The sequence below is a fragment of the Dermacentor albipictus genome, chromosome 3 (assembly GCF_038994185.2).
Source record: "Dermacentor albipictus isolate Rhodes 1998 colony chromosome 3, USDA_Dalb.pri_finalv2, whole genome shotgun sequence".
Taxonomy (NCBI): Eukaryota; Metazoa; Arthropoda; class Arachnida; order Ixodida; family Ixodidae; genus Dermacentor; species Dermacentor albipictus.
In genome coordinates this window covers 16,039,856-16,065,280 of record NC_091823.1, presented here as the reverse complement: position 1 = coordinate 16,065,280, position 25,425 = coordinate 16,039,856, and the positions used below count along the sequence as shown (strand labels likewise).

At 44.9% G+C, this 25,425-nt stretch overlaps 1 protein-coding gene and 1 pseudogene across 2 annotated transcripts in view; one reads left to right on the top strand and one right to left on the bottom strand.

The window, feature by feature from the left end:
* Positions 1-25,425, bottom strand: part of nej (nejire) — a 93,875-nt gene that overhangs the window by 8,847 nt on the left and 59,603 nt on the right. For both annotated transcript variants that reach the window (XM_065451066.2, XM_070535150.1), the window contains exons 19-25: positions 23,396-23,473; positions 22,903-22,970; positions 19,651-19,798; positions 18,946-19,206; positions 14,856-15,021; positions 13,821-14,027; positions 6,048-6,200 (exon numbers count right to left, since the gene is read on the bottom strand). In XM_065451066.2, the coding sequence (XP_065307138.2) occupies positions 6,048-6,200; positions 13,821-14,027; positions 14,856-15,021; positions 18,946-19,206; positions 19,651-19,798; positions 22,903-22,970; positions 23,396-23,473 (1,081 nt within the window). The remainder of the gene's footprint in view (positions 1-6,047; positions 6,201-13,820; positions 14,028-14,855; positions 15,022-18,945; positions 19,207-19,650; positions 19,799-22,902; positions 22,971-23,395; positions 23,474-25,425) is intronic.
* On the top strand, positions 16,289-16,469 carry LOC135917525 (U2 spliceosomal RNA; annotated as a pseudogene).

Below are 25,425 nucleotides of genomic sequence, written 5' to 3'. Positions count from 1 at the left end.
TGCATGCAAAAGCATGGCTGGCTTCGCTTCATGCCGCCGATGTAAAATATCTCATCAAAGAGACATGAAACCGCATCATTTATCACTGACTCCCAAATTCATCAAAATGAATGTTTTCTCATTCAAATTTGCTTTGTTCGATTGCCCAATAATACGGAAAATTCTGTGGCCGCTTTCCACGTATGAAAAATCTATTGGCGACTGTACTTATTTGCATAAAAGGTCACATTTCAATACAACGAAATTTCAATATAACAAAGGAAATTGCAGATTTCATCTACTTCATTACAGTCGCCGACCGTTTATTCGGACCTCACGGGGACTGCGAAAATGTCCAAGTAAACAGGTGTCCGAAAAAGCAGATTAAGGGGAAAAAATGAAATCCTTTATTACCACGCACATATTCGGGCTCGGCAGTAGGCTTGAAGAAATCGTGAATGCGCCGTTGCACGCTCTTCCGTTTACACGCAATCAGATAAACCTGAATCTCGGAGAGGGTCGTATGGTCACAATAGGCGGCTGAAAGCACAGTCGCTGCTTGTACACGCTCCGCATGCGACAGCAGCGTAGCACACGGTGCGTCATCTTCCAATTTCGTCATCGTCCGGCGGTGCAGCAGAAACCTGATTAACGATCTCACCGTCGTCGAGTTCTGCACATGTCAGTAAAGCAGTGTCAGCACCTGTGAAACTGTCAAATGAGACGGTGTCCGGAATCGCAATGCAACTACTGCGAAAGTCTCGACAGAACATTTTCCGCGTCGGTAGGGAGCACATCGGAAGGCGAGAAATCTTAAGCCTCCTGGCACCTGCCTGCCGGCATTCCCCAGCGCAGTCTGCGCGGGCACTGTCGGCGCCATTAGACACTTCACACGTTGGATCACCGGAATCTCGACACAGCACACAAAGCAAACACCACCATGCCGACACCAGTCGCACAAACGAAAAACGTGGCCTACTCGCAGCGTCGTGCGCGAAGAAACAAATTGGCTGCTGGATTGTCTTCACATGGCTTACTAAACTGTAACCGGAACTGCTGTAGAACAACTCTATCGAACCAGGCAGAAACGATGATGATGAGCGGGGATTTGCAGTAGCGTCACTTCGTGGGGCAGCAAGGAGGCTCCTTTCAAAACAAAAATGGTGTTCAGCAAGTCGAACCATGCACCGGTCAGAGTCGGTGACCGGTGCATGGTGCTCTCAATCGAGTTGGCTCAAGGAGTGTCCGAAAAATCAGGTGAGAGGTTGCAAGGTGTCCGAACTTTCGGCGGTTGTTACACATTATGGTCTATGGAGAGAATGGCGGTGCCACGAAGCAGACTGAATAATCGAGCATGCCCTAATTTTTGGAGTCCGGAAAATCAGCCGGCGACTGTATATAGAGGCTTAACTGTACGTCGTTACATCAAGGTTTCACTGTATCTTTGACAAAGCTTTGCTACCAACATACATACATTTGCCTTTGGCCTAGGCAGTCCATGGCCATGATTTTCTAGCGATGCCTTTTATGCTATTCCTTTTCACGTTTCGCCAGTGGTCAGAGTAACACTGTGCCAGCAATCTCAATGGGATCAAACAGCTATGAACAGTGGACGACAAGAGATGAATGGAACTTGAACAAATCGTGAATGCAGCCTTTATGACTTAGTGGCTTCGATTGGTTTGGGCGCAATCAGCAAAAACTAGATCGACTAGGCTTCGTTAGTTTTGGTATCAAGGAGTATTTTTATTAGTTCCAGTATCGTCGATGTAGCCAATGACCATGCTGGCAATGTATCAAAACAAAAATATTGCTGCTACTTCTCCACTTGGTGGCCAAATTAGCACACAGCCATGCAGTTGGAGTCAGAATTATCGCACCGACGCACTGCAAGTGTCTGAAATTTCAGTCGTTCTCATACATTAAATCTATGAGGCCAGTGGCAGTGCCACGGAGCTGTCTGAATAATCAAGCATGCACGAATTATCGGTCAGCAACTGTATAAGCATATAGTCGTTACATGTTGCCAATGGTAAGAACATCGATTTACATTGCTTTATCCGACAATTTGTTATAGCATCTGTGTGTTATATACTGGCATTTTACAGTATCTTTTGTGGTGTCTCTACAGAATGAAAAGGTGTACGAACCACCACAGCTCTGAGCTCAGCGAGATATTGCCCGTCATCTCGTACAATCTAGTGAACTGCCATGCCTACTGAACACTCAGGTTCTTAAGAGGGACCAGGGTATTTGGGAGTGAAAATTGGCCCAAAATTCGAATTTTCTAGTGCTATTTTCCACGTTTCTGCCGCGTTTCTGAGCCTATCTTCGAAATTTGGTTACAAAATACCACGTAGTTCTTTCATTAGTGTGATCTAAAGGTGCGAATCCGCCAGCGTTGCCCTTTAAATTGGAGACAAATCATGCCCGATTTTCGTCGTGCATAAAGGCTGTTTCACATGGTGCAACTATCAGTCAGCGACATATTGAATTCCGTCGCTCAGCGACTGCCGCGACGTCGTGGGCTCTCCGCGACTGGATTAAAACAAATTTGTCTTGCCGTCGCTGAGTCGGAGTGACTGTGGGAGGGGCACTGTGTGAAGAAACAAAGCGCCATCAAAAAAGGCACTTTCCTGTTTTACTGTAGCTCTGTGGAGCAATGTCGCACGCCAGTGAAGTTTATGAAGCTCCTAAGTCGCCATCGCCTGCAACTTAGGAGCTTCATAAACTTTTTTTTTTTCTTCCGCTTACACAATTCGTTTAAAAGGAGAAGCTGCACGCTATCCAGGTCGGGAGAATGACGCCACTTCAACATAAGGAACGTGCCCACTTGATCGCCACCGTCATGAACCTCTTCATCACTACAAATTGTGGTAGCTGCTTATACATGCACGCTCAATAGTAGCTTGTTCTTCTGCAAATGCAAATAATCATCCAGGAAAAAAATTGTGGCTTCCACAGTAACAACGAAACTAGAGTGTACTAAACAGAACCACCACACCAACGCCGCACAAGCTGCATGCTCGTACTTGCGGTGTTGTGCAGCGCCTCACTCACCGCATCCGCAAGCTGTCGTAAAGTCCAACAGCTTTTAAATGTTCAAAATGGTGCACTTATTCTATTATCGAATAATAACAGGAATATTCTAATATTTGACTAGTTTCCACGTTGTTCTTATTTAGCGATGCAGGCGTGGATACATCGTGAGGAGGGGGCAACCTTGCGCATCGCTGTGACAAAAGTCTCACTGCTGCAAATCCATGTTAAAGCTGTCAGCGAAAATCGTTCTGTGACGTGCGCAGCAGAATAATTTGTTTCAGCCCAATCACACCATGTGAAACAGCCTTAACTCGATAACTACGCGCTCTGCCAGCACCATTTTGGCATCATTCGAAAGCTCACGTTTCTGGCTCTCTTTATTCGTCGGTCGGCAATATTACCAGCGTTGCAGTCACAAAAGACACAACAGAAAAAGAAATTCACCGTGCACACTATTATTGGCCAATTTGAGCATGTGATCAAAATAGCAAGTCATGATTGGCTCCAAGGACCACGAGCACTCAAACAACCAGCGTCACAGTCTTGCGACTGTGACGCTGGATATGCTGGAGGTCCGACAACATTTCGTGCCGTCAATCGTTACTGACGGAAACGTACGAGATGCAATAAACTTCCAAAATCGATTCCGTTGTCGCAGTCGACACAGGACACCCGGCAGCTCGCCGCTGCAGTCATATCGCCGTTGAACGTCGACGCCTCAGCTGTTTTGCTAGATCACGCATATTCACACGCCAGTTACACTCGCATAAGAATTGAACCCGGCTGTCGCAACTGAAGAGGAAGTGTGTAAGAGCACATGAGAAAGCTATGCTCGACAAGATTGCATCTACGACAGCCACGGAGCGAAAGATTTGCCGTTTTGTTGAAGATCCGACCGCCATTAGTGCAACAGCCTCGGTCGCAAAGCCTGCTACTCTGTACGTTGTCGTCGGACTTGCAGCAGTGAACAATCTTCCCGGCGTTTTCTCGTGTAATACTTGCAGTGGTTCTGCGTAGCTAGTGCGGAATGATCAGGATTACTGTCTCGTTACTAAACTGACTGTGGTTTGCGAGATCCGCGGTGAAGTTGCGTCGGGATGGAGCTCACCAGGGAATTGAGGGCCCGAAAACGTGTAACCCTTTTGAAATGAACGTTGTGGGGATGCACAACTCTTGCACATCCCTTGATGTGTTGCTTTCGTGCATAGCTCCCGTCTCCTGAAATCCGGCTCCACCACGTGGCTTTAGGGCAGCGGTCACTTGCTTGCACGGTAATACGAGATGGCGCGAGTGTTGCTCTGCTAACATCCCTTAACGGCGGGGTTACTTGGGCTCAAAAAGGAGAAGGCTCGTCTTGCTCTTTGACTCGGCAAGTGGTGCGGACGTTCCACGCGTGCGCCGATCCATGCTTCTGCATGACTGTCTCACAAGGCCTATACCGGAATGGACGAATACGATTATTCGAATGCGCCACCGTTCACGTGACCGTACGTACGAATGATCAGGCGTTGGTGTCCAGCAAGCGGCAAACATATTCGCTCACTATCTAGTCGCGGTGAAGTCAGACTTCCTCTATTTGTCGCGTGCCCATCGGCATATGTTGAGGATAGCAACTGGGCTATCAAGCATTGGTCTATAAAAGGTGCAATAAAGGCCCCTTTTGATTGTTTGCACTACTGTGTTGTCGTTCCTTTGTCCCAAAAGCATGCGTAAAAACTGCACAACATACTCACAGTGCAAGCTATGTCATCAGCCGGCAACGGACACGAATTATACCTAGTGCCTACTGGTGGCTTTTGGTGCTGTCCTTTCAAATTTTCTTTCAATATATCAGTTGTGAAATATTTTTTGTTGTTTACTCAAAACCAAAATTTTGATGATGATGCCGCATTGGAGATGCGTTATCTCTGCTTCTATTGGTGCTTGCACTGTAATTTTGTTTTTCCAGAAAGGCAAAGCTGTGTAAAGTGCAAATATGCGCAATAATGTTGTTGCATTTATTATAAAATTTGTAAATGTTTCTTTAGCAGTTAGATGGATTTCTCTCATTGAAGTTTACAATGTTCTCATTTGATATAAAATTGGGTTAGAACACCATACTTGCTCATTTGCACTGCTTGATCCACTTTATTTCTGTATGTCGATATTTATTACGGCATGTATAGTTTGGTAGATAGCTCAACTCCAAGCAAATTATGCAATAAAGCTGAATTTCTTCTATTTCTGGAAAGTTATTTACTCTGCAAGAAAACTGGGATGCATATTTATAACTAGCACATTGAAATACATAAACTCAGCAAGTTTCATCGAAATCGACAAAGAACAAAAAAATTTGGAGGACACTTAAGCTTTGCCTTCAAGTGTGGAACGCAATAGCGTTGTCGCACCCCGTTCGCACCGCCTACTCGTCGCGATCGGCACATAGAGCTGGGCCGTGACGCGCCATGAAGGCGGACGCGATCATGGGGCGAGTGGCGCACCATGTGTCGGGGCAGTGCCGTACATTGCAAGGAGGGGTCTGCAGTGTTTGCCGAAGATGGCTCTGCGTGTGTGCAGAGCACAGAAGACATGTAGCGGAAACGTACTTCGCTACTCGTGAAACTGCGACTTCTGTAATTTACATTGTCATAATTACCGATATACACTGCAGTCTAACTTTCTACACGTTTCTAAGGCAACACTGCATTCACTAGAGGCAATTTTGTACCGCTTTGAACAATCGAACTCGTGGCTGAGTGGTAGCGTCTCCATCTCACACTTCGGAGACCCTGGTTCGATTCCCACCAGCCTATCTTGCAAGATGTTTTTTATTGATGAAGTGCCTTCCGGGATTTATCGCTCACGGCCAACGCCGCTGACGCCGGCTTTTCTGCGGCATGAGCTCCTTAACGCTGTTGCGTTAAAATGTTTTCAGGTGCAAGGTGCCTCCTTAAGGATACCACAAAGGCCACATGGGGAAGAGCATGATCCTCACAAATTTCAAGCATAGCTCAAATACCAAAGAAAGAGCCCAAATGACTGCATACCTCTTTGTGCTTCTCCATTGTTGAGTAAATCTTGGCAGAGAGATCATTCCCTGTGTGGGGTACCGTGGACTTCTTGTTGTTCTTCCGTTGGTTGCTCTTGTTTTTGTTGGCCTTCTTGTTACGCCCACTCTTCTGCCCTTTCTTTTCACCCTGCTGAAGAAGTGAAAGCCACAAGCACGTCAGCCACATTTGAATCAAGACAAATAGCATGCTGGCAGTACCCTGCTCAATGCACAGCTTTAGCTACGGAGAGTTCCAACACGTGCAATAATGTTTTGTTGCTTTCTAATCCAGAACAATTCCCTTTCTTTATTATGCAATGATATCCTTAGCTGTTGAATATAAACTAAAAAAAATAAGCTTAAAAAAATGAAGAAAGCCTTGCTATCATGCCATTTATTAAAAAAAAACAAAAGGCATTGATAAAATATTATGCCGAATCGAGGCTGAATCCAGCAATGGAATCCCATTGAAATCTTAATGCGAAATGTAAGCTGAAAAGTGGCGCTTTCTTTTTCAAAATAATGCATTTTTCTTGTTTAAATTCTGAATGTAAAATTATGCTTGAACATGTTAGTTCATGAAAAATCCTAGCACAATACTAAGCTGACAAGAAAAATTATCTAACCCAGCTGTTGTACAGTAACAGTTCTTTAAAAAGTATATTTTTGACACTTGTACTATGCTACACTACAGCACTAGCCTTTCTAATGCTATCTTCGGCTGGTCGCTTCCATCCCCCGAAGCAGAGTCGGGCAGATCCGGCGTTCCCCGAGCTCAGAGGTAGAGGACGAGCGCGCAAGCCAAACGTGCGACTCGCTCTCGGAGGAGGCAATGGCAGATGCTAAACCACGTGACTACTACCAACGTCCGATGTTTCGCTTATCGAAAGCTCCCGGCGCTGCCGGGAAAACCGGCAGACGCGCCGGCGGGACGAGCGTTCGTCGCAGTGGCCCAGGTTGCCTAGGTTACGGTGGGCCGTCGCCAACAGCAGCGACGCGGCTCTGCGATGACGTTTCAATTTCGACGACTGCTCCGACGACAGGGCTCGGAGCGCCTCAGAGCGCTCGAAGGTGGAGGAGAGCAATCGAGAAGAACCAGCCGAACGCAGGGCGGGCACCCTCTTTCAACCAGCCGAAGACAACGCCGCTCGCGAGAGCGCTCCAGAACGCTCAGAAACGACCAGTCGAAGATGGCATAAGATTTCCTCCTACCGAGGCAGAGAAGCCGCAATATCTCATATAGCAATTGGCAATTTTTATTTTGCTTCCGTGTTTTTGTTGTTTTTTCATTCATGTACGTGTGGGGAATCTTCATTAAAATTTTTCTGTGCCTCTAAACATCAGACCCACCTGAAAAACTACAGATCAGCTCTAGCTACTCACAGTAATGCTGACAATACCAGGATTCACAATTCCAGGTGTTTATTCTTATCAATCTAGGTCAACTTAACATTCCTATTGAAATTAGTACACTGTCGAGGAACAAGAAGAGACTACATTATCAGAATGTGACCCCAAAGAGTCAATTCGAAGACTGCCGATCATCTCCACATATAACGCATGCTGGACATTGAGGTAGTTCTACTAATGCCAAAGTTTTGCTTAATCAATTTGGAGCATCCTTCTCTCCTCTGCATATGAGAATGTGCGTTCATTTTGCAAATTCAGCCTGAGAAAGCATGTCTGGCTTGTGACTTTTAAAGCAAGCTTCCCAGAACCCATAGGTGAGCCATGCTGTCACAGCAGAACCAGTCGATTGAATATGCTCTAAGGCCAGCATTATACAGCTGAATTCCAGTAATCCGACGCCGGTTCATTTGATCCTAGTTAAAGGGACTCTAAAGGGAAACAATAAATCAGTTTAGACTAATAAAGCATTGTTTGAGAACCCTGCAGGCAGTCATTTCAAAAAGATAGTTTGAATATTAGATGAGAAAATGAAGTTCCAAGTATTAGTACTTGAATTTCGTGCCGAAGCCCCAGCCCCGGTACGTCTGCGTGACGTCAGGGATCCCAAAGTATGTTTTCGCATTTGGGTGACGTTGGCTGAATAAAGGTTCCCCAAACTTGCCATGTTTAATACTTGGTTCCTTTAGAACACAACGTAGTCAATCTGTACCGCTATATATAATTAGCAGGCCCTAGAAAATGCCATCAAAATCTAAGACGTCACAGCCCCCAGGTGCGGGAACTTAAGTAGGCGTCGCCACCCGTATTTCGTCCTTGCGCTCTTTCTGGCTTACCAAACGTCTTATCGTTGTAAGAGTGGTGTTTTTGGTGTTGTAGAATGGTAATTTACTGATGCAAAAGAAATAATTTTTCACTTTAGTGTCCCTTCAATGTCCCAGCCAGCGCCCATACCTTTTTATGGATACAAACTCTTGTTATTTGATTATAAAAAAAATTTGCCGTTGCCAGGCAATTCAAACTTAACCAGCCAGCACGCACTCGCCTCATCCCTACGGTAGCCCGAATAGCGACACCTTTAGCAGCAGCGTCTGTCATGGCAAAACTTAGGAGACAGTGAATACGTTGAACACACATCATCTCCTGCCAAGAAATTGGACGGCAGGGGGGTCGAGCGTCCTAAACTTCAGATGTCCTTATACATCGATTCTATAGGGCTCGTGGCGGTGCCACGAAGACGTCTGAAATATTAGGCATGTCCGAAAATTTGGGCGTCCGAAAATTCAGTCGTTGGCTGCATGTGGAACCTGAGCGATCCGTCGACACTTCAATCGCTTCCTAATTGCGACCACTGCACGTCTCACCTTGGCTCATTCAATACGTCCACTGGAACCTCATATGCTTGCAAGTTGGCAAACGGGCTTTCAAGTGCGTTGATTGCTTCTTCTTTTGATTCGCCCCTCTGCTGGGGTAGGATAGCAGAGAATGCCATAATAAAATGACTTACGCTGTTGAATGAAGCAGTTTCCAGAGCTTGTACTTGAGCAACTTCATCCATATTGAGATTGACGTTTTCTAGCAGGAATTTGTAGCCAATGTAATCGCATGCTGCCGTAGAGTACAGACGTACAGCGGAGAACTGCTCTCTCTCAATGCAGCTCAGTGTCTCAACCACAGAGTAGGTTGTGCTGCCAATGACAATGTCATCACCTTTGTGGTTCTCTGCAGCGCCATAGTCAACTTCCGGCAATGAATGACATGCCTTGACAACACCTAGGCGCGCAAATCTAGAGAACCTTGAAGAGGCGGTTCAAGAGGCCCCTCAGTACATGAATCTGAGGAGCCTGTGCCTGAAGGCAGTTCCCCTTCTCAAAGAGCCGTTTTGGAGAAAAAGACAGCATGCCCTGTTTAGCTCCAATGACAAAAAAAATAAAAAAGGCGCTCCTCGCGGGTCACCTGGCTGGCTTCCCCAGAATCCCTGGTATAAGTGTCAGTTTTTTTTGTCTGCAGCCCAGAATGAGCTCTGTTCCTCTTTAGCGAGCGTTCATTGCCGCCGGTGCTTTTCTTCCCGGGGCCTGCAGCAGTATTGTAAAAATGTATAGCAGACTTTGGGGTCAGTGCAGGGTTCTTGGGGGTTTGTTACAAAGGCTTCAGAATTTGGTACGACTCCAAAAACAAGCTCTGCTTGTTGCAATGCTTCATTTCAGATTTTTAAAAAAAGCTGAGTAGTGGTTTCCACTAGTTGAGCAGCTTCAAACAGTTCAACGACAGCCAACATGTTAGCGAATGCTTCAACATCTTTCTGACCTCGGCGTCATGCATTATTTTGGAACTCTTTAAGTCGATCTTTCCATTTCAAGCTTTTCTCTAGGTAAAAAAAAATGTCGACCAAAGACTCATCAACTTTTACAGGAAGACATGAAGCTCCTTTTTCGGCAGCCAAGTTGATGAGATGGCACAGGCAACCAACCTTTATCAAACCTGGTTGAGTCTCTCTCAATACAGTAGAAACACTGTTTTTCTTGGCAATCATGACATTAGCATTGTCCGAATACATAGCCAACAGGTTTCCAACAGGCAAATTTCTAGACTTCATTTTGTCCAGAACCAGATTTGCTATCTTGTGACCTGTCACTTCCCCTTGTATTGTACTGAGGCAAAGAAGGTGGCTTTTGACTCTACTCGTTTCTTCAACGAAATATGTCACAACAATAGGGTAAAGCTGAATATCCCTCTTGTTACTGCCATCCACAGCGATCGAAAATACTTGCTGTTTTAGGGCATCCAACAACGGAGTCTCCATGTTGGCGGCCACATCCCGAACAATTGACGTCATCTTTGTTTGTCCACAGGCATAGCGTTTCGCTTCTTCGCACACGGGGACATCTTCCGGAAAAGCATGTGATGTGGACCATGCTTCTCAAAGTGATGTGGACCTTGCTGTCAGACTTGCCGCCATGCGAGATGTTCACATCACAAGCACACGTGGTGCAGAACCCCACCTTCTCCCCTTTCTTCGACAGCATGAACTATGGAAATTCTGCCATGTACGATTTCAAAAGCACTTGGAAGTACTGTCGGGGCTTCAAGCCCACCATTGCACTGCGAAGCCGCTACAGGCCAAAGTCGCACTGCGTCCGACGAGGCAGTGAGTCACACAAAAGGCGAGGCCAACACTGCAGTGACTGAAGCTGACTGAAGTCTAAACCCGTGCGAACAAAGGCAACAGGTTTGCAAAAGCACCAAAGGCGCTACCAGCATGGATATGGATTCGTGACCCCCAGTAGATGACAGAAGTCACTATAACTTTGCAGTTGCTGATGATAATACCACGCATATGTGTTACTCTCTCATGGCGGCGCAAGGTACTAGGGTGTAGTTTTACTACATTTTCCCTTTCTTTCGCAAATAAAATGTTTTGCGTAAAATTTCAAGCAAGATACGTAAAATAGTAAGACTGCTCAACATTCATACATTTTACGGAAAATTCAGAAGAGTTGGCAGGTATGTCAATATTGTTTACGTTGGTGAATTCATATGCTCAGTCCAATGCTCGGTCATGGCCTCGTTTCCTTCGAGCAGCTGTGTCTCGGTCAGCAAAGTGGCACGAAAACGCTGTACCCAGAATATATAGAAAGACAAACTTGCAAAGACGTACGCATACTGGTATTCTTAAACTTCAAAAGACTTCGAAAATATTTGATGTTTTTGAATAGCCCTGTTCCATTCGAAGGTCGAATAGAATACGACATTTATTCGCTTCAGTATTCGAAGTTTCGAATGTTCACACAACCCTATCAAAATTGATAGAAAAATGTTTTCAGGAGCAGGGTCCCCCTTAACGAGGTTTCACTGTACAGTAATATGTCGATATAATGAACTCCAAGGGACGCCAAAAAATAGTTCATTATTCTGAAAGGTTGTTACAGTAAAGATCTCAAGATCAACCATTCCACCCATCAAATCGTCAGTTGGTCACCATAAGAGCTATACCGAAAAATTGTGCTGTTAGCTCTTGGCCCGCATAGTTGCTATCTGTAGATTCTGCCACCACACACAACTGAAGCACCACGTAGTACGAGTGGCTTGTGCAAAGGAGCCATTGACGCCGCCAAGAAAACCATGGACAAAGAGGAAGCTCCTGTCACCTTCTAAAGAACAATGTTTCTTTTTGTTTGTTTGTTTTTTGTTGTTTGCTGTGGACACTGCAATTGTCTCGCTCAAGGCGGACACCTGAATATTCCAAAGTGCAAGCATGCGCAAACGCCATCTGGAAAGTGCGACCCTGTAGCATCACCGTGAGCACGGAGGTAGGGTTTCTCCACGCCACACGTAGCTGGTATAGCCAAAGAAAGCAGCACGAAGGAAAGAAGTGGCATGAACAGAAAGACGGGCGAAAGAAGGACATTGTTATGACATAATTATTACATGCAAGGTCTCACAGACGTAAACCTATTTACCACTGAACAGAGAAGTGACACATTTTTGCAACCAGCGGCCACACCACACCACTTGCGCTAGTGGCCAAAACAGAGAATGTGGCATACAAGCTGTGAAGGTGCAAGAATTATGTTTAGTTTCATGTAGCCTGACGTTCACAAGTTCCAGTTGTGATATACCGTATAATGCGGAATATAGGTCGACCCCCTTACATTGAAGCAAAGAAGTCAACATAAAAATTATAAGGCACAAAACTTTGTTTTATTTAGTGGTGCCGCCAGAGTCGTCACCTGCTCATTCGATTGAGCTGTCTGAACTCTCGTCCGAAGACGACTGCTTTTCGCTGGCTGCGTCCCACAACATGTCATCCTCGGTGCCGTCCAAGGAGTTGCTAATGCAGCACTTCTTGAATGCCCGCATCACCATATCGTCGGGCAGCGAGCGCCAAGCCTGCGACACCCATGTGGCCACAGTGGCGCCGGGTTGTCGCCGGCCATCCACTGATTATATTGTTCACGGACACGGTCTTTAAAGGGCTTGTTGAGCACGACGTCCAGCGAGTGGCTGAAGTGTTGAGGTCATGCCTCCCGGAATGACGACGAGTTCCGTCCTCCCGTCGCGGAGTGCCTGCTTCACACCTGCGGTCAAGTGCCCGCGAAAGGCATCCAAGACAGGCATGCTCGGCCACCGCAGGTGTGCGCCGGGTCGCCGATTCCAGACGGTCTTAATCCAATTGAGCATGAGGGCCTCGTCCATATAGCCCTTTTCATTCACGCGAATGACAACATCGCTCGGGAAAGCCTCTTTCAGCAGCGTCTTCCTCTTGAATATTATGTACAGGGGCAGCTTTCTGCCGTCTGCAGTACACGCGAGCATCACCGTGAAGCGCAAATGCTCGTTCCCCGTAGAAAGAAGCTTGACTTCTTTTGCGCCGCGTTCGCACACTGTGGTGGGCGACGGCATGTCGAACCACACTGGCGTTTCATCAGCGTTGCCGATCTGTCCCAACATGTAGCCATTCTGCTGCCGGAGACGGATAACATAGCACTGGAATTCGACCAGCTTGTCCTCGTATGCCTCTGGCAGCTTCTGGCAGCTTGATGTGCGCTGTCGAAGTGCAAATCCCTTGCGTTACATGAAGCGACGAACCCAATAAATGGAGCCCTTAAATTGTTCCTTGAGCAGTCCGGATTCTCGGGCGATCTCAATAGCTTTGATGCGGATGAGTTCCGCTGTCACTGGCAAAGATCTGGCACGATGCTCGCGACGAAATCCGCCACCTTATCTTCGAGCTCCGGCTGCACAGCGCGACGACCGCGAAAGGACGTCTTCCACGCGTTGCAGGCAGACAGCTTGACTTTCTGCGTTCGCCAGTACCGGACGCTTTTTTCCGACACGCCGAATTGCCGCTGGGCAGACATGTTCTCATGCATTTCAGCATTTTCGATGACTTTCTTCTTAAACGCCACGGTGAACTGACGTCGAGTACTCATACTCATTTTGCGGGTTGTCGGGAAATTAGCAACGCCAGGAACGATCGCTGCACAAAAAGGGAAGATGGCGTCGGTCCAACTGCGTAGGCCGCGCCGGTCACCAAGGAGGCGATAACGATGAGGATGCCGAAAGGTCTGCGCTCCGACATGTTGCCAGACGACTATTCATGTTGTGCCAAGGGCCGGTATATAAGTCGAGGGGTGACCTTTTAGTAATATTTTTTGGAAAAAACCTCGACCTATATTCCGCACTATACGGTATGTAGTGACTGTGCCATAGAAAGCGTCCCAGATCGAAAAGACTGCACTGTGAAAAAGCACAGGGGCCTCTATGGCTGCACTACCTCCTTATTTTCCATAGCGTTGCCAGCCAAGTATGAAATAGGGAATGCAAAGAAAAGTGGAGGCATCTTCTTGAGACTGGTACTCACCTCAGCGCCCTCAGGTTCGCCATCCTGACTGCCTTCCGAAGCAGCAGCAGATGCAGCCAATGCTTCAGCAGCTTTGCGCTTCTCCTCTTCCTCTTGGTCGAGTTCTTTTATGCTCTCTTCGAGCACATTGGGCCAAAAGTCACCTTCAAAGTAGGGCAGCTCACAAGCACTCTTGAGGTTGTCCTCTGTGGCCTGCTTCAGAATGTCCTGCATGACAACAATGGGCAGTGTTCAGAGACAGAGCACCAAGGTCCACCAATAAACAAGAGCAAGCAAGCAAAAAAGAAAAGAAAAAAAAACTATATATATATATACCCACTGCGCAAGTTTGTTCATAATGTAGTTGTAAATTCACAAATGCAGAAAAACACGAAGTTTGCACTCTTAATAATGGTGTCGTTGCCACTCCCTGCTCTCTTTCTCCCCCCTCCTTTTGAAAGTCAGTACACACAACTCTACTCGCTCGATCATGTGGACACACGCATCACCTGCTACCTCCAAGGCATGCATGGAGGACACGCTATCATTATTTTATGTCCACCACTATGATGTTTCTCGCAGCACCACACCAAAGTTCAAAGATACTAATCAGTTTTCTTTCTTTGCATTTTTTCTTGCAGATCCTCTTTCATTTGAGGTACACGTATTCCCAGAGCAGTCATGCTTTCAGTATGGCCACGCGTGGTGCCTCTTCTCACGAGAACTGCTCAAGCGTTTCTTCTTCCGCTTCATTTCTGACGTGCTTCTACTTCAGATGAATCGTGTTTTCAGGACAAAAAAAAAAAATTGATAACCGTAAATTTCGCTAGACATTTTTTTCGATCTCTTATTGTATAGAATAATTGTGAGCATACTGTTGGTGCGAGAAAGTACTTTTCACACAAAATATTGCTTGCAATAAATGTTTGCTGTATTCACGAGTTTTTAATCATTTGATACTACTGAAACCTGCAATAAATTATCTACCACAGGGGCACGGCTTTTGCAAGAAAATTCGATCCTCAAAGGGATAATCACATTGGAGCAGGGACTGACCTTGTACTCCAGCACTATCCTCTCCATAATGCCCTTGTCAAGCATCATCTTGTACCAGTCCTGGAGCCGCTTAGGCTTTGGTATCTTCTGCTCAGGAGGGTGGCAGTGGAAAATGTAGTCGTCCCCTTCACTTGGTGGGCACGCCCAAATGTGAGCCATTGCAAAACTGAAAATAAAAAGGGCAACTTCAGTCAGCACTGTTACACAAACACCTCTACATGAAGGAATTTAACCCTTTTAGACGATGACTAATTCTGTTGATTGAAAACTTACTTTCAGCACATTTCTTACTTCTTCAAAATCATAAAAAGCATATAGTTGCACAAATTATTAAAAACTTTGAATTCTTTAGTGAGTTTGTTAGGTCTACAGAATTTGAACTCTATGCAAAAACTCATTACAGGAACATAAAATATGAAAACCAACTATTTCATGGCTAGCAGGCTTGCAAAGCACCTATCAAGCTACTTGAAAATGATGACTGGTGCAAAACATTGTGAAAAACAATGAAAGAAGTCAACCTGCTACATACAACACACTGATGCTGAGAAAAAGCACCCTACCACCTACTTTCTCACTTGTTTTACTAAAACATTCTGCACTTGTTATTCAATCTTGCAGCACTATTCCAATCAGAATTGTTTCAAAATGTATGCAACACAATTTAAATACTTTAACTTTCATCAATGCTTTTGCTCTTGATGCAACATCGTCGTGTACACAATTGTGTACACAGATAAGGTGGAAGCTTGGGTGAGTTGGTGATACAATATCGATATGTTTGCACAGTGCAAGACAAGGACTGAAGCAAGAACACAACACAGCTCAGCGCCTGTGTTGTGTTCTTTCAGTCCTCATCTATTGCGCTGTGCAAACATGTCGATATGTACACAGGTCCTGAAAAGGTTAAGCTTACCCAGAATCGGTGCACCCTGCATAATTTGTAGAATTAAAAATATAACTAATGCCACAATTCTGTTCAAATACTGGTTAGCCCACTGTTCACGTGTGCAGTAAGAAGATGGTCAATGCTTACTCTATACACATAATTTAAGACATCCTCAGCAGACTGAGAAAAAGCTGTTATTTCCTACCAAAAACAAAAATTATGAGCCATTACACTCTGTGAAGGTGAGTGACCAGCAAAGCTGTTTTGAACACTACACAGAGGTGACACAGAATTTTGAAGAAAGGTACAAACTCAGTTACCATGATTTTCATATACATTAGCATGGATGACAGGACCGTTGCCTCGAGGAGCCAGAGGAAACTATACACGCGAGACATTTTGACGGGACCACCACGATGGGAGAGCGGAAGGAAAGAAACGCAGATACACAAGTGCTTGAAACGTCAACAAAGTGAGGGCGGAAGGAAAGAAAAGTAGTACGCAAGCGCTTGAAACGTTGACAAAGTGAGGGTGATGCAAAGGTAGACGTGGCCAACGTGGGTCGAAGTGTATCTGTTTTTATCAGCTCAATATCTGACACGGGTTTTATTTGGACCCACAATATTAAACATATTTTTGCAAGTTAGCAGAGTGCTTGAAGCCTACTTCACCTCCACCACGGATCGGCCCAGTACTGCACTATCTCCGAGATCGGCCCACGATTTTTGCACATCCAGAAGAAAAATGCACAGAAGCCTTGCCATAAACAGCTTCGCTGTAAAATTAAAATATATTTGTACTGTCTGAATAAATGTATAGAAGGCAACAGCATGCAGACCTGAAGACTGTAACGGCAATCTTCAGGTTCGGATGCAACCAGCTGACAACTACAGCAGGCATGCCTGCCAAGTTTTCCTGCAGACTTACTGGACGAAACACATTGAAGCTTTTGTGTAAGCAGAAAGTAGCAAGCTGAATTTGAGCAGCACTGCCTAAACTCCTGGTGTTACATACATCTGCACTTCCAACAACAGCCAAACATGAAACTCAAGTAGGGTATAGAAACTTGGGCCAATTGGTGTAGCATAGTTCTAATTCTGGAAGACCAGCACTCGGACCGTTTGATGTGCACCTGCGCACACATCAAACGGCTGGTGGTCGCACATAGGCCCGGTCAACGCACTGGCCGCATGCATACGCACTTATTGTTCGGCACGGCGCAGAGTATACCACAGAAGTTTGTTTTCATGAAGCTTCCCATACCAAGAGATCAACATACCTCAGGCCGCAGCCAGTGTGTTTGAACACGCAACGATGTTCTCCTCTGCTGGCCTCTATGCCAGAGCGCTGCTGCTTGTGACGTCTCTCGTGCACATGCAAAATCGGTCGTTAACTACTCTGGACATACCTTGTGCCAATGACACGGCGCCAATGACAATTCGTTGCGATTCGTCCGTTACTGGAGCAAGCATTAACACAACTTTCGTTCCCTTTCAATAAAATTACAGCTAATTTTCCCTGATAGAAGCACAAGTTCCCTGAGTTTTCCCTGAGTATTTCCAGAGTATTGAAATTCCCTGAGAATTCCCAGTTTTCCCGGTTGGTGGACACCCTGAAAGTGGTATTGGGTGCCAGGAAAAGTAAAGTCACCGCAGATAGAGAAGTCACCACGTAGTGCGTTGAGCAGTTGTAGAGCACGAGCAGCCTCTGCATATTGTGATCAAACTCACCCATCCATACTGCAAATAAAGAGCGCATCATCCATGCCTTAGCACTGTGCCTGTAGCGCACGGGCACATAGTTCCGAAAGCGACATGGATTCTTTGATTTTCCGATTACAAAGGGCACGCATCGGTCGCTGCCATCCATATAGTCTACACAAGTGCTGTAACACGCACTTTACTGTGTTTACAGCCAGCATATGAATCGCCTTTCATGGCGTGTTTTGTCCAGCAGCATCAGATAAAATGACCAGTTTCGTCTGCGTTATAAGCATCCTGCTCAACATAATTTGCACTAATGACAAGTCAACTGGCAACATCTTGGTCCTTTATTGAAGCTGCCTCGCTGACAATTTAAAAAACAACCCCATGCCACACTTTGAATCGATGTAGCCAGCCATAGCCTGGGCAGAAGACAAGAGGGAAAGTGAATTTTTTGGCTTTGCCCAGCATCATTGGAATGTTGCAAGCCTGTGCATCAGCAAACCAGCTGCACAGGTGGCCTTCCGCAGGCACTTTCTGTCATCAGTGGGTGTAGGAACTGATGATCTTTTCCTTGTTCTTTAGAATAAGCTCGATGACTGACACAATGTACTTCTTCGCCAACTCGCAGTTTTGAGCACCTTGATACAGCTCCATCAACAATGCTTGCTTCGTTGCTATGTCCAGCACTTTCAATTTCATGTCCGTTAGAGGCACGGCAGGCTTCCCCCGTCCACCACCCTGCAAACAACTCATGGCCCGACAAGCACAAGGTGCTTGCACCACACACACCAACAGACAGAACAAAGCACCGCAATTGATGGAGCAGACACGCACGTGCGACATTCAAGCAAGGAAGGGTGGAGACTAGTGTGGAGAGGCCTGCTTCCTGTTAACAGCCAGAAGACAAAACTTCTGAACGTCAAATCGGCAGGCGCGCCTGTGGAGACAGGCGAAGCGAGGGTACTTGCAAGAACGAATGAGAAGAGGGGAGCGGAGTGGAGTTACAAGGATGGGTGGAAGGGCATCTTGGAAGCCACAGGCCAACACTCGTGGGCAGCGCGTACCAGTGGGGACAGGGGAAGCCAACGCAGAGAGGGTAGCTCGCTTGAGATGGGCACAAAACGAATAGCTCGCCTGTGAGGAAGCGGGAAGACGGCCCGCATGCACAAAGGGGTCAGAGGCAGTCATTATCCCACATCGCAGAGCCGAGTTTACGCCGTCCATTCTCTATAACCGATTGTCAGGGCTCAAAGATGTTCATTGTACGTGTAATCTTGTGTCATTGAAATAACATATAGTTTGATGGTGGTGCAAGTTTCGTTTGTTTTATGTGGAAGTTCATCTTATGTGGGGCCATTACATGTGGGCTCAACCTTATATTAATAATAATGAACATAACCTATTCGTTTTGAATTCTCTTTGAGCCAAAAAACTGGTAATCACACAAGCTTACGCATAATGCAGTTACACAGGGAACGTGGCACGCCTGACTCACCCAAGTTGCTTGACGTAGTCGAGATAACCCAGGAGGATCTCGTGGTAGACTGCAGTACGAAACCGTTTGGGCCTAAAGAAATGCACACTGTCCAGGTAAGCTATGTACACACGACGGGTGTTGGGCGGATGACATTCTGAGCCATACTCTTGCACGTGCATCCCAAAAAAACATGTGTCCACACCATCAATCTCTTCGAAAGCAAACAGTGCCTTCGCACGGTAGGGAAACTGCTCAGGCCAGTGCCCTGTATCTACATATCTGCAAAAGAAACAAAATCAAGCAATTAAAACCTTTAGGAGCCAATATCCCCCTACTACTAAAGAAAACCTGTACTTTCACTTCGAGCTAATAAAGAGGCAGAACTTGACAAAACGGCCGAGAAATTTGCCTCTGAAGGGTGTCAGAAAATTTGGATCTAAATTTTCGCAAGCACATATACGAGGCATAAAATCACACTCAGTGTCACTTTATGCATACAAGTTACACCAGCAATGCGAGAATTGAGGAAAATGTATTCTCTTAGCAAACAACAAAAACCTTTTAACCTGTCATTCAATGCACACCCTGAAAGTTAGACTTGTGTATGTTAACTTTAAAGCTAGGAAGCACTTCTCACACACATTATTACTCTTTGAACACAGCCCCACATTAAACCTGAAAAATAAAGATCCCTGTAAATGGTAAGCCTAAACAAAAGCTCACCTCATCTTCATGCCTGGCTTCACTTCCACTAGCTTCTCTGTACAAGATACAACTCTGATCGTGACTTCACCCGCCCCAGAATCCTTCTTCTTCAAGTAGCAATTGACTCTATTTTCTATGAAGTTGGCCAGCTTGCATGTTGGCAAACCTGAAATTGCAACAATGAAAAACATTAATATAGAAATCTGCATGTGCAAAGGTGAAAGTACGTATGTACTTGAGAAAGTGAAGTATGCATAAGAAATCACAATGATCTTCACATGATAATCCTAATTATTAAAAATCACTATTTGCAATTAAAAGTGTCAGGTCAGACACTTTGGGACAGCTGAAGGGGGGACACGGCTCCTTGCGGCGAAAAAATCGCGAAAAAATCATTTTTTGAAAGCGAAATTTTCGATATCTACAGCTAATATTCCTTTAATTTACCAAGTTTCGAATCTCGGGGAAGAGTATTTCGTCCGCAATATCAATTTATAACATCACTCTGAGCTGAATTCCGCGCAAAAACAGCCCTTTTTATCGCGGCACGTAGCTCTTTTTCTACGCGCGCAATCGCAGCCATCTTGGTCTCGTTGGAAAGAGGAGCCTTCCTTCGTTAATTTCCCGCCAAAAGTGACTCCGTCGGTACGCCAGTGACGTTGAAATCTGGGGAGCAAAAAGAAGCGCGAGGTTCCCATCGTCTGCTCCACTCCGCAGGCGACGCGACTGCGCGTCTCGTAGGTTTGTTGGCACATGCCCAACGATGTCGGATCCACCGGGAAAGTTCGCCACGAGGCACAAATTCGGCAAAAAGAAGAAGCAATCAGCTTATAACTTTCAAAAGCGCTCCATTTCTTCTGAAAGCATCGAGAGAAGCTCGCCGCCAACCGCAAATGATGCCGAAACGGCGGACAATGCCGAAGTAGGCCTAGCCAGCTCACAAATGAGTGAAATCGTTACGGACAGCGGCCGCGTTCGGCGTGACACTGCAATGTTGCAGCGTGCGGATTTGTTACAGTGGGAGTTGAATGCTCAAAAAAACTTCGAGTTCTTGCGTCAACGTCAGCAACAAAGCGAGTGTTGGATTTGCTCACTCGCGCCCACGGCGTTGCAGCAGCGCCAGTCGACGCCAAGGCAGGCTTCTCTATCCTCAGTAGGACTCCGTGAACGCACTGATGTCGTTTGTCAAGTGCAAGGTGTGCGGCGGCAGCATCGCAGTAGACAAAAGCAAACGGTAATCTGGCCTCGCCATAAAGATCGTGATCATGTGCGCATGTTGCGGCGATATCGCGTCGGGGTGGAGCTCGACCCGCGTGAACGACAACCTTGCCGCGCGCGCGATGCAAGCCACCGGGAATCGGCGAACGGCGTTAAACGATGTTTTTGCCGCATTTGGGTGGCCGTGGTCAGAGCGACTACATTCCTGGTGGCTTTTAGCCACTTTCACAGCAAAATAATGCAAAATTATTTCTGTACTTTTGATTAAAAGTGAATGTATTCCTTTTCTCTCGTTTTGTCAAAACACCGACTTTTCACTTGTACACAATGTAGGGTCAGATTTTGGAATTTATGCTTTAAAAATTTTCAATTCTGCTTTAGATCAGACAGTAGGGTAGCCAAAATTCGAACAGTAAAGATTGAATTGCTATAATATTACTAGTATTTGATATATCAAAATAGTATTCCTACCATTATGTTCTTTGTTTTCTAGTACCCAGGCATGTGCCAATAAGAATTTCGTAGCGCATTTTTCCCCCCATTGTTTCTGCAAATTATGAACAATGAATTTCATTTATCTTAGAACTAAATGGCCTATTGGAAAAATAATTACATATATGAAATCAGCACAAAAGTCTTAACAAGATGGAAAGTTTCATGAATATTGATGGACAACATCATGAACATTATTTGAATTACAGTGTCCCCCCTTAAAGAAGTGAAAGTTTCATTCTTGCCTGAATGGACCCCTGTATCATTCTTGATCAATTCAGTATTCAAGCATTTGCCGTAATCACCATGAACATGTCCTGAAATGTTTTTTCTTGTTTTCTCAAAATGACATTTTTGATGGTAGTGTAGTTTTGGAGTGACGATATCTCTGGTTCTACTCATCTTATTGCAATAATTCTTTTTTCGTCAGAAAGGTGGACAAATTGGGAGTGCAGTAGGCCTAAAATGTGAACAAATATCATTACAGAAATTTTGAAAAAGTAATAATTTCTCCAGGGTTTCAATAATGCCTTCTGCTTACAAAAATTTGACATGCTGTAACTTCGGCATAAGTCAGTTTAGAACATTCATTCTTGTAGCACTGCAACCTCTGATCATTCAACATCATTTTTATGTGCCAGTCTCCTTCATTAACAGCCAGCATTGTAGAGAGAACTTGCCTCCAAATTAGTTCATACAGAAAAACATGAATTGCTTATATTTTGAAAAGTACTTGTTGCATGGGAAAACCAATTGAATATTCGAAATCAGCATGTCAAAATACATAAGTGATGGAAGTTTTATCAAATTGTGGCCACAAATAAAAAAAGAATATTTAAGTGGGGTGTCCCCCCTGAAGCACTGCACCCGGTATACTGCACAGATGGTCCTTTTGAAACTTTCCATGCACATTTTTTGATCAGATAAAGAAGGTTTATTGAGAAGTAAACGTTAGTGCAAAGGTTCCTTTTCTGAATTCTGCACAGAAAACACTGATGTCAATGTCAGGATGCAAGCACATTATCACACAATGAATTTCTTAGTGATCCCAGTTTCAAGTCTTACTCGTGAACATGAAGGCCACAAAAGTTATCAAGAAGATTTTAATTTATCAGTGCTTGCAATTATTTCCGTGTTTTCTTTTAACCACGATTTGATGTGAGGCCAGCCGTAGTGGGGAACTCTGCATTAATTTTGACCACCAAGGGATCTTTAACGTGCCTCAAATCAAAACACGGGCATTTCTGCATTTTGCCCCCATCGAAATGTGGCCAACGCGGCCAGAATTTGATCCCGTGACCTCATGCTTAGCAGCACAACACCATGGCTGCTAGGCCACCACGGTGGGATAGTCAAAACCTGAAATGACATACAGAGCTACAGCAAGGATTCCCAGGTAGCATCGTCACTGCATTTTGCTTTGACTACACCTGTACTGTTCTATATCTATTAACGTAGCTTAACACAACATCTTATGTTATTTCCTGCCATAATTAACTTTATTTACTCTCTTTTCTCATAGTTAGACATACATATTATACCAGTGAAAAAGACACTTACGCTTTGCAGTGAATTTGTTTTCTTTCCGCTTCTTCCCCTTTTGCTTCAGGCAATTATCACAGGTAAACCTGTAATGACGATGTGCAATATTCATATGAAATGGCCTGTCGCTTATTACAGAACTAATGACCCACACTTTCGCTACCATATATTTCAGAAAAACAAGCAGCACAAGAGCCACTAGTAGTACACTTCTCGGACCGTTCAACCAATGTACTGCAATCAAGCTCCCTTAATTCACATAAGACATGCAAAATTATGGGTTATCGAGCACTTCAAATTTCCAAAAAGTGTTCAAGTTAGAAACACAAGCACAGCAAGTTTTTGATGGAGGAGCCTTTCGTGCATTCATGACATGTCACAGACTGTAACAATATCAACCTTCTCTTTCATTCTCAACAAGATGCCTGCCTCGCCTTTGCGGACATCCCTGACGCACAGCTGCCACACAGCATAACAACAGTGGCAGTGAGAACAGCAGGATTCAACTCACCCTTCAGGCCAGATGGTGTCGAAGTGTAGAACGCACACTTGGTGCAACTTGCGGCCGCAGTCAAGGCATTCCACAAACCTGCACAAAGGTAAGCATCACTCTTTAACCCTTTAAGGAAAAGACATGCAAATACCCAGAAAAATGTGCAAAACACATCAAGAATAAGCATAATCAGCAAAAAGAAAAATATTTTGTAGAAATTTTTTCAGCAATAGGGGCAAACTGGGGCTGTGCAAATGTAAAAAATTTTGAGTATGAATCAAACACAAATAATGATATGCACATGCATTTAACAGCAAGTCGGTTTATTTTAACATGTTGGAACATTGCAATTACACTGTCATTGGTAAAACAACAAAACAGTAAACCGTTATACTAAAGAATTGTGTATTTGGCTTATATTAGCTTTGGAAAATTGACCAACTTCTGCTAGTTGTCTGTTCCCGCCAACCTGTGCCTTATCATATTGCATCAATCTCCCGTAAACTCAGAGGCATTTGACCTTGACCAGTCATCACTCATTGCATTTGATGTCAAGCAATAGGCTCTTGACTGGGGGTGGAACCTGCAAAAGCCTACACCCTCGCTGTTCGCAAGCCTGTGCCCCTTGCTACTGAAAGGTTGGCTTTCCTACAATGCTTAGACATCCGGTGGCTAAGTCTGTATTACAGGCAAAATTTTGTCAACAGCATGAATTATCACAAAATTCAGCACAAAATCACTTTCTTCAAATTTGATAAAAATAAACGCTAAGAACCATGTTTGCTCATACACAGCCAGCATATATTAGATTTGTTTCGAATGTTTGTAAAATTCTCTCCCACATTTTTTCAAGCATGAAATGGTTTTAGCTCCCACTGTCAGTGACTTTCAAGTGACCTTGGGCCAAAAGCCAGAGCCATTACCCAGACACTCAAACGAGAACATCCAGGCAAGTTGGGAGAACAAAATGAGATCATGCGGGTAACCAGTCATGACAGCATCACAAACGCTAGTTACTTCCCAAACAAGTTACAAAAAATATTGCTTCCAAGTTCTTCAAAATGTCTGTTCACAAAATCACTCAAGCTGTAACTTCTAGTACACTAAAGTTTTGTCATTCCGAAAAGCGGCATTCAACAAGCAGATGCAAGGCACTATGCACGTCATTGTCATCTTTTGGCACCGAGACAGAGTTCCCTGTGCTCTTTCCCATGCCAGCAGTCCATGAAGGAAGTGCCAGGGGGCACTTCCTGCACGCTCCAGTAGCATCCGGCACACCGCGGATGGCTTTTTGACCGAGACCAGACTTGCAATGAGGTTCTGTCCGCAATAAGAAGCTACTATTGCATTCATATGGACCAGTGCACAGTATGGCGTGGTGCGGTGTAGTGTGCTGTTGCAGATATGAGCTACATCCATTTTAAAATTGTGGCTAGTATCATCTCCAACCAACCCGCTTTGCCGGTTGCGATTTCATGCTTACATCAACTCTCGATTATGGGAGAGCCAGTTTTTATTATTATTATTATTATTATTATTATTATTATTATTATTATTATTATTATTGCAGTAAAATCTCGTTACTAGAAGCTCACATTAACAAACTTTTCAGATTTACAATTCTTTTAATACCCGCGAAAATGCCAATATTTCTAATGTAAAAAGTTTCAGTACTACGCATTTCAGATTACCGAATATTTCAGAATAATGTACGTAATTTGATCCCGTAATCACCAAGATGCTTCGTTATTACAAAGTTCCATTGAAGTTTCGGTACCAAATCTCTGAGGCTTACACCTATCATCATCGTCATCCCCAGCAGCAGCAGCCACGCGCTGGGGAACTCGTTTCAACGGGTACAGCCCCAGCAGCATTGGCATCAGCGTGAGTGTCGCATATGGTCATGTTCGGACTCTCCTACTATGTCGTAGGCTTAGCGTCACCATGGTGATAGCGATCGGCAGGAGCTGCAAAGTTATCGGCACTGTGAGTGTGTTGTGTGTTCGCTTTGCTGACAATGAGTTCTCCTGGTCCACGCGTTAAAAAGA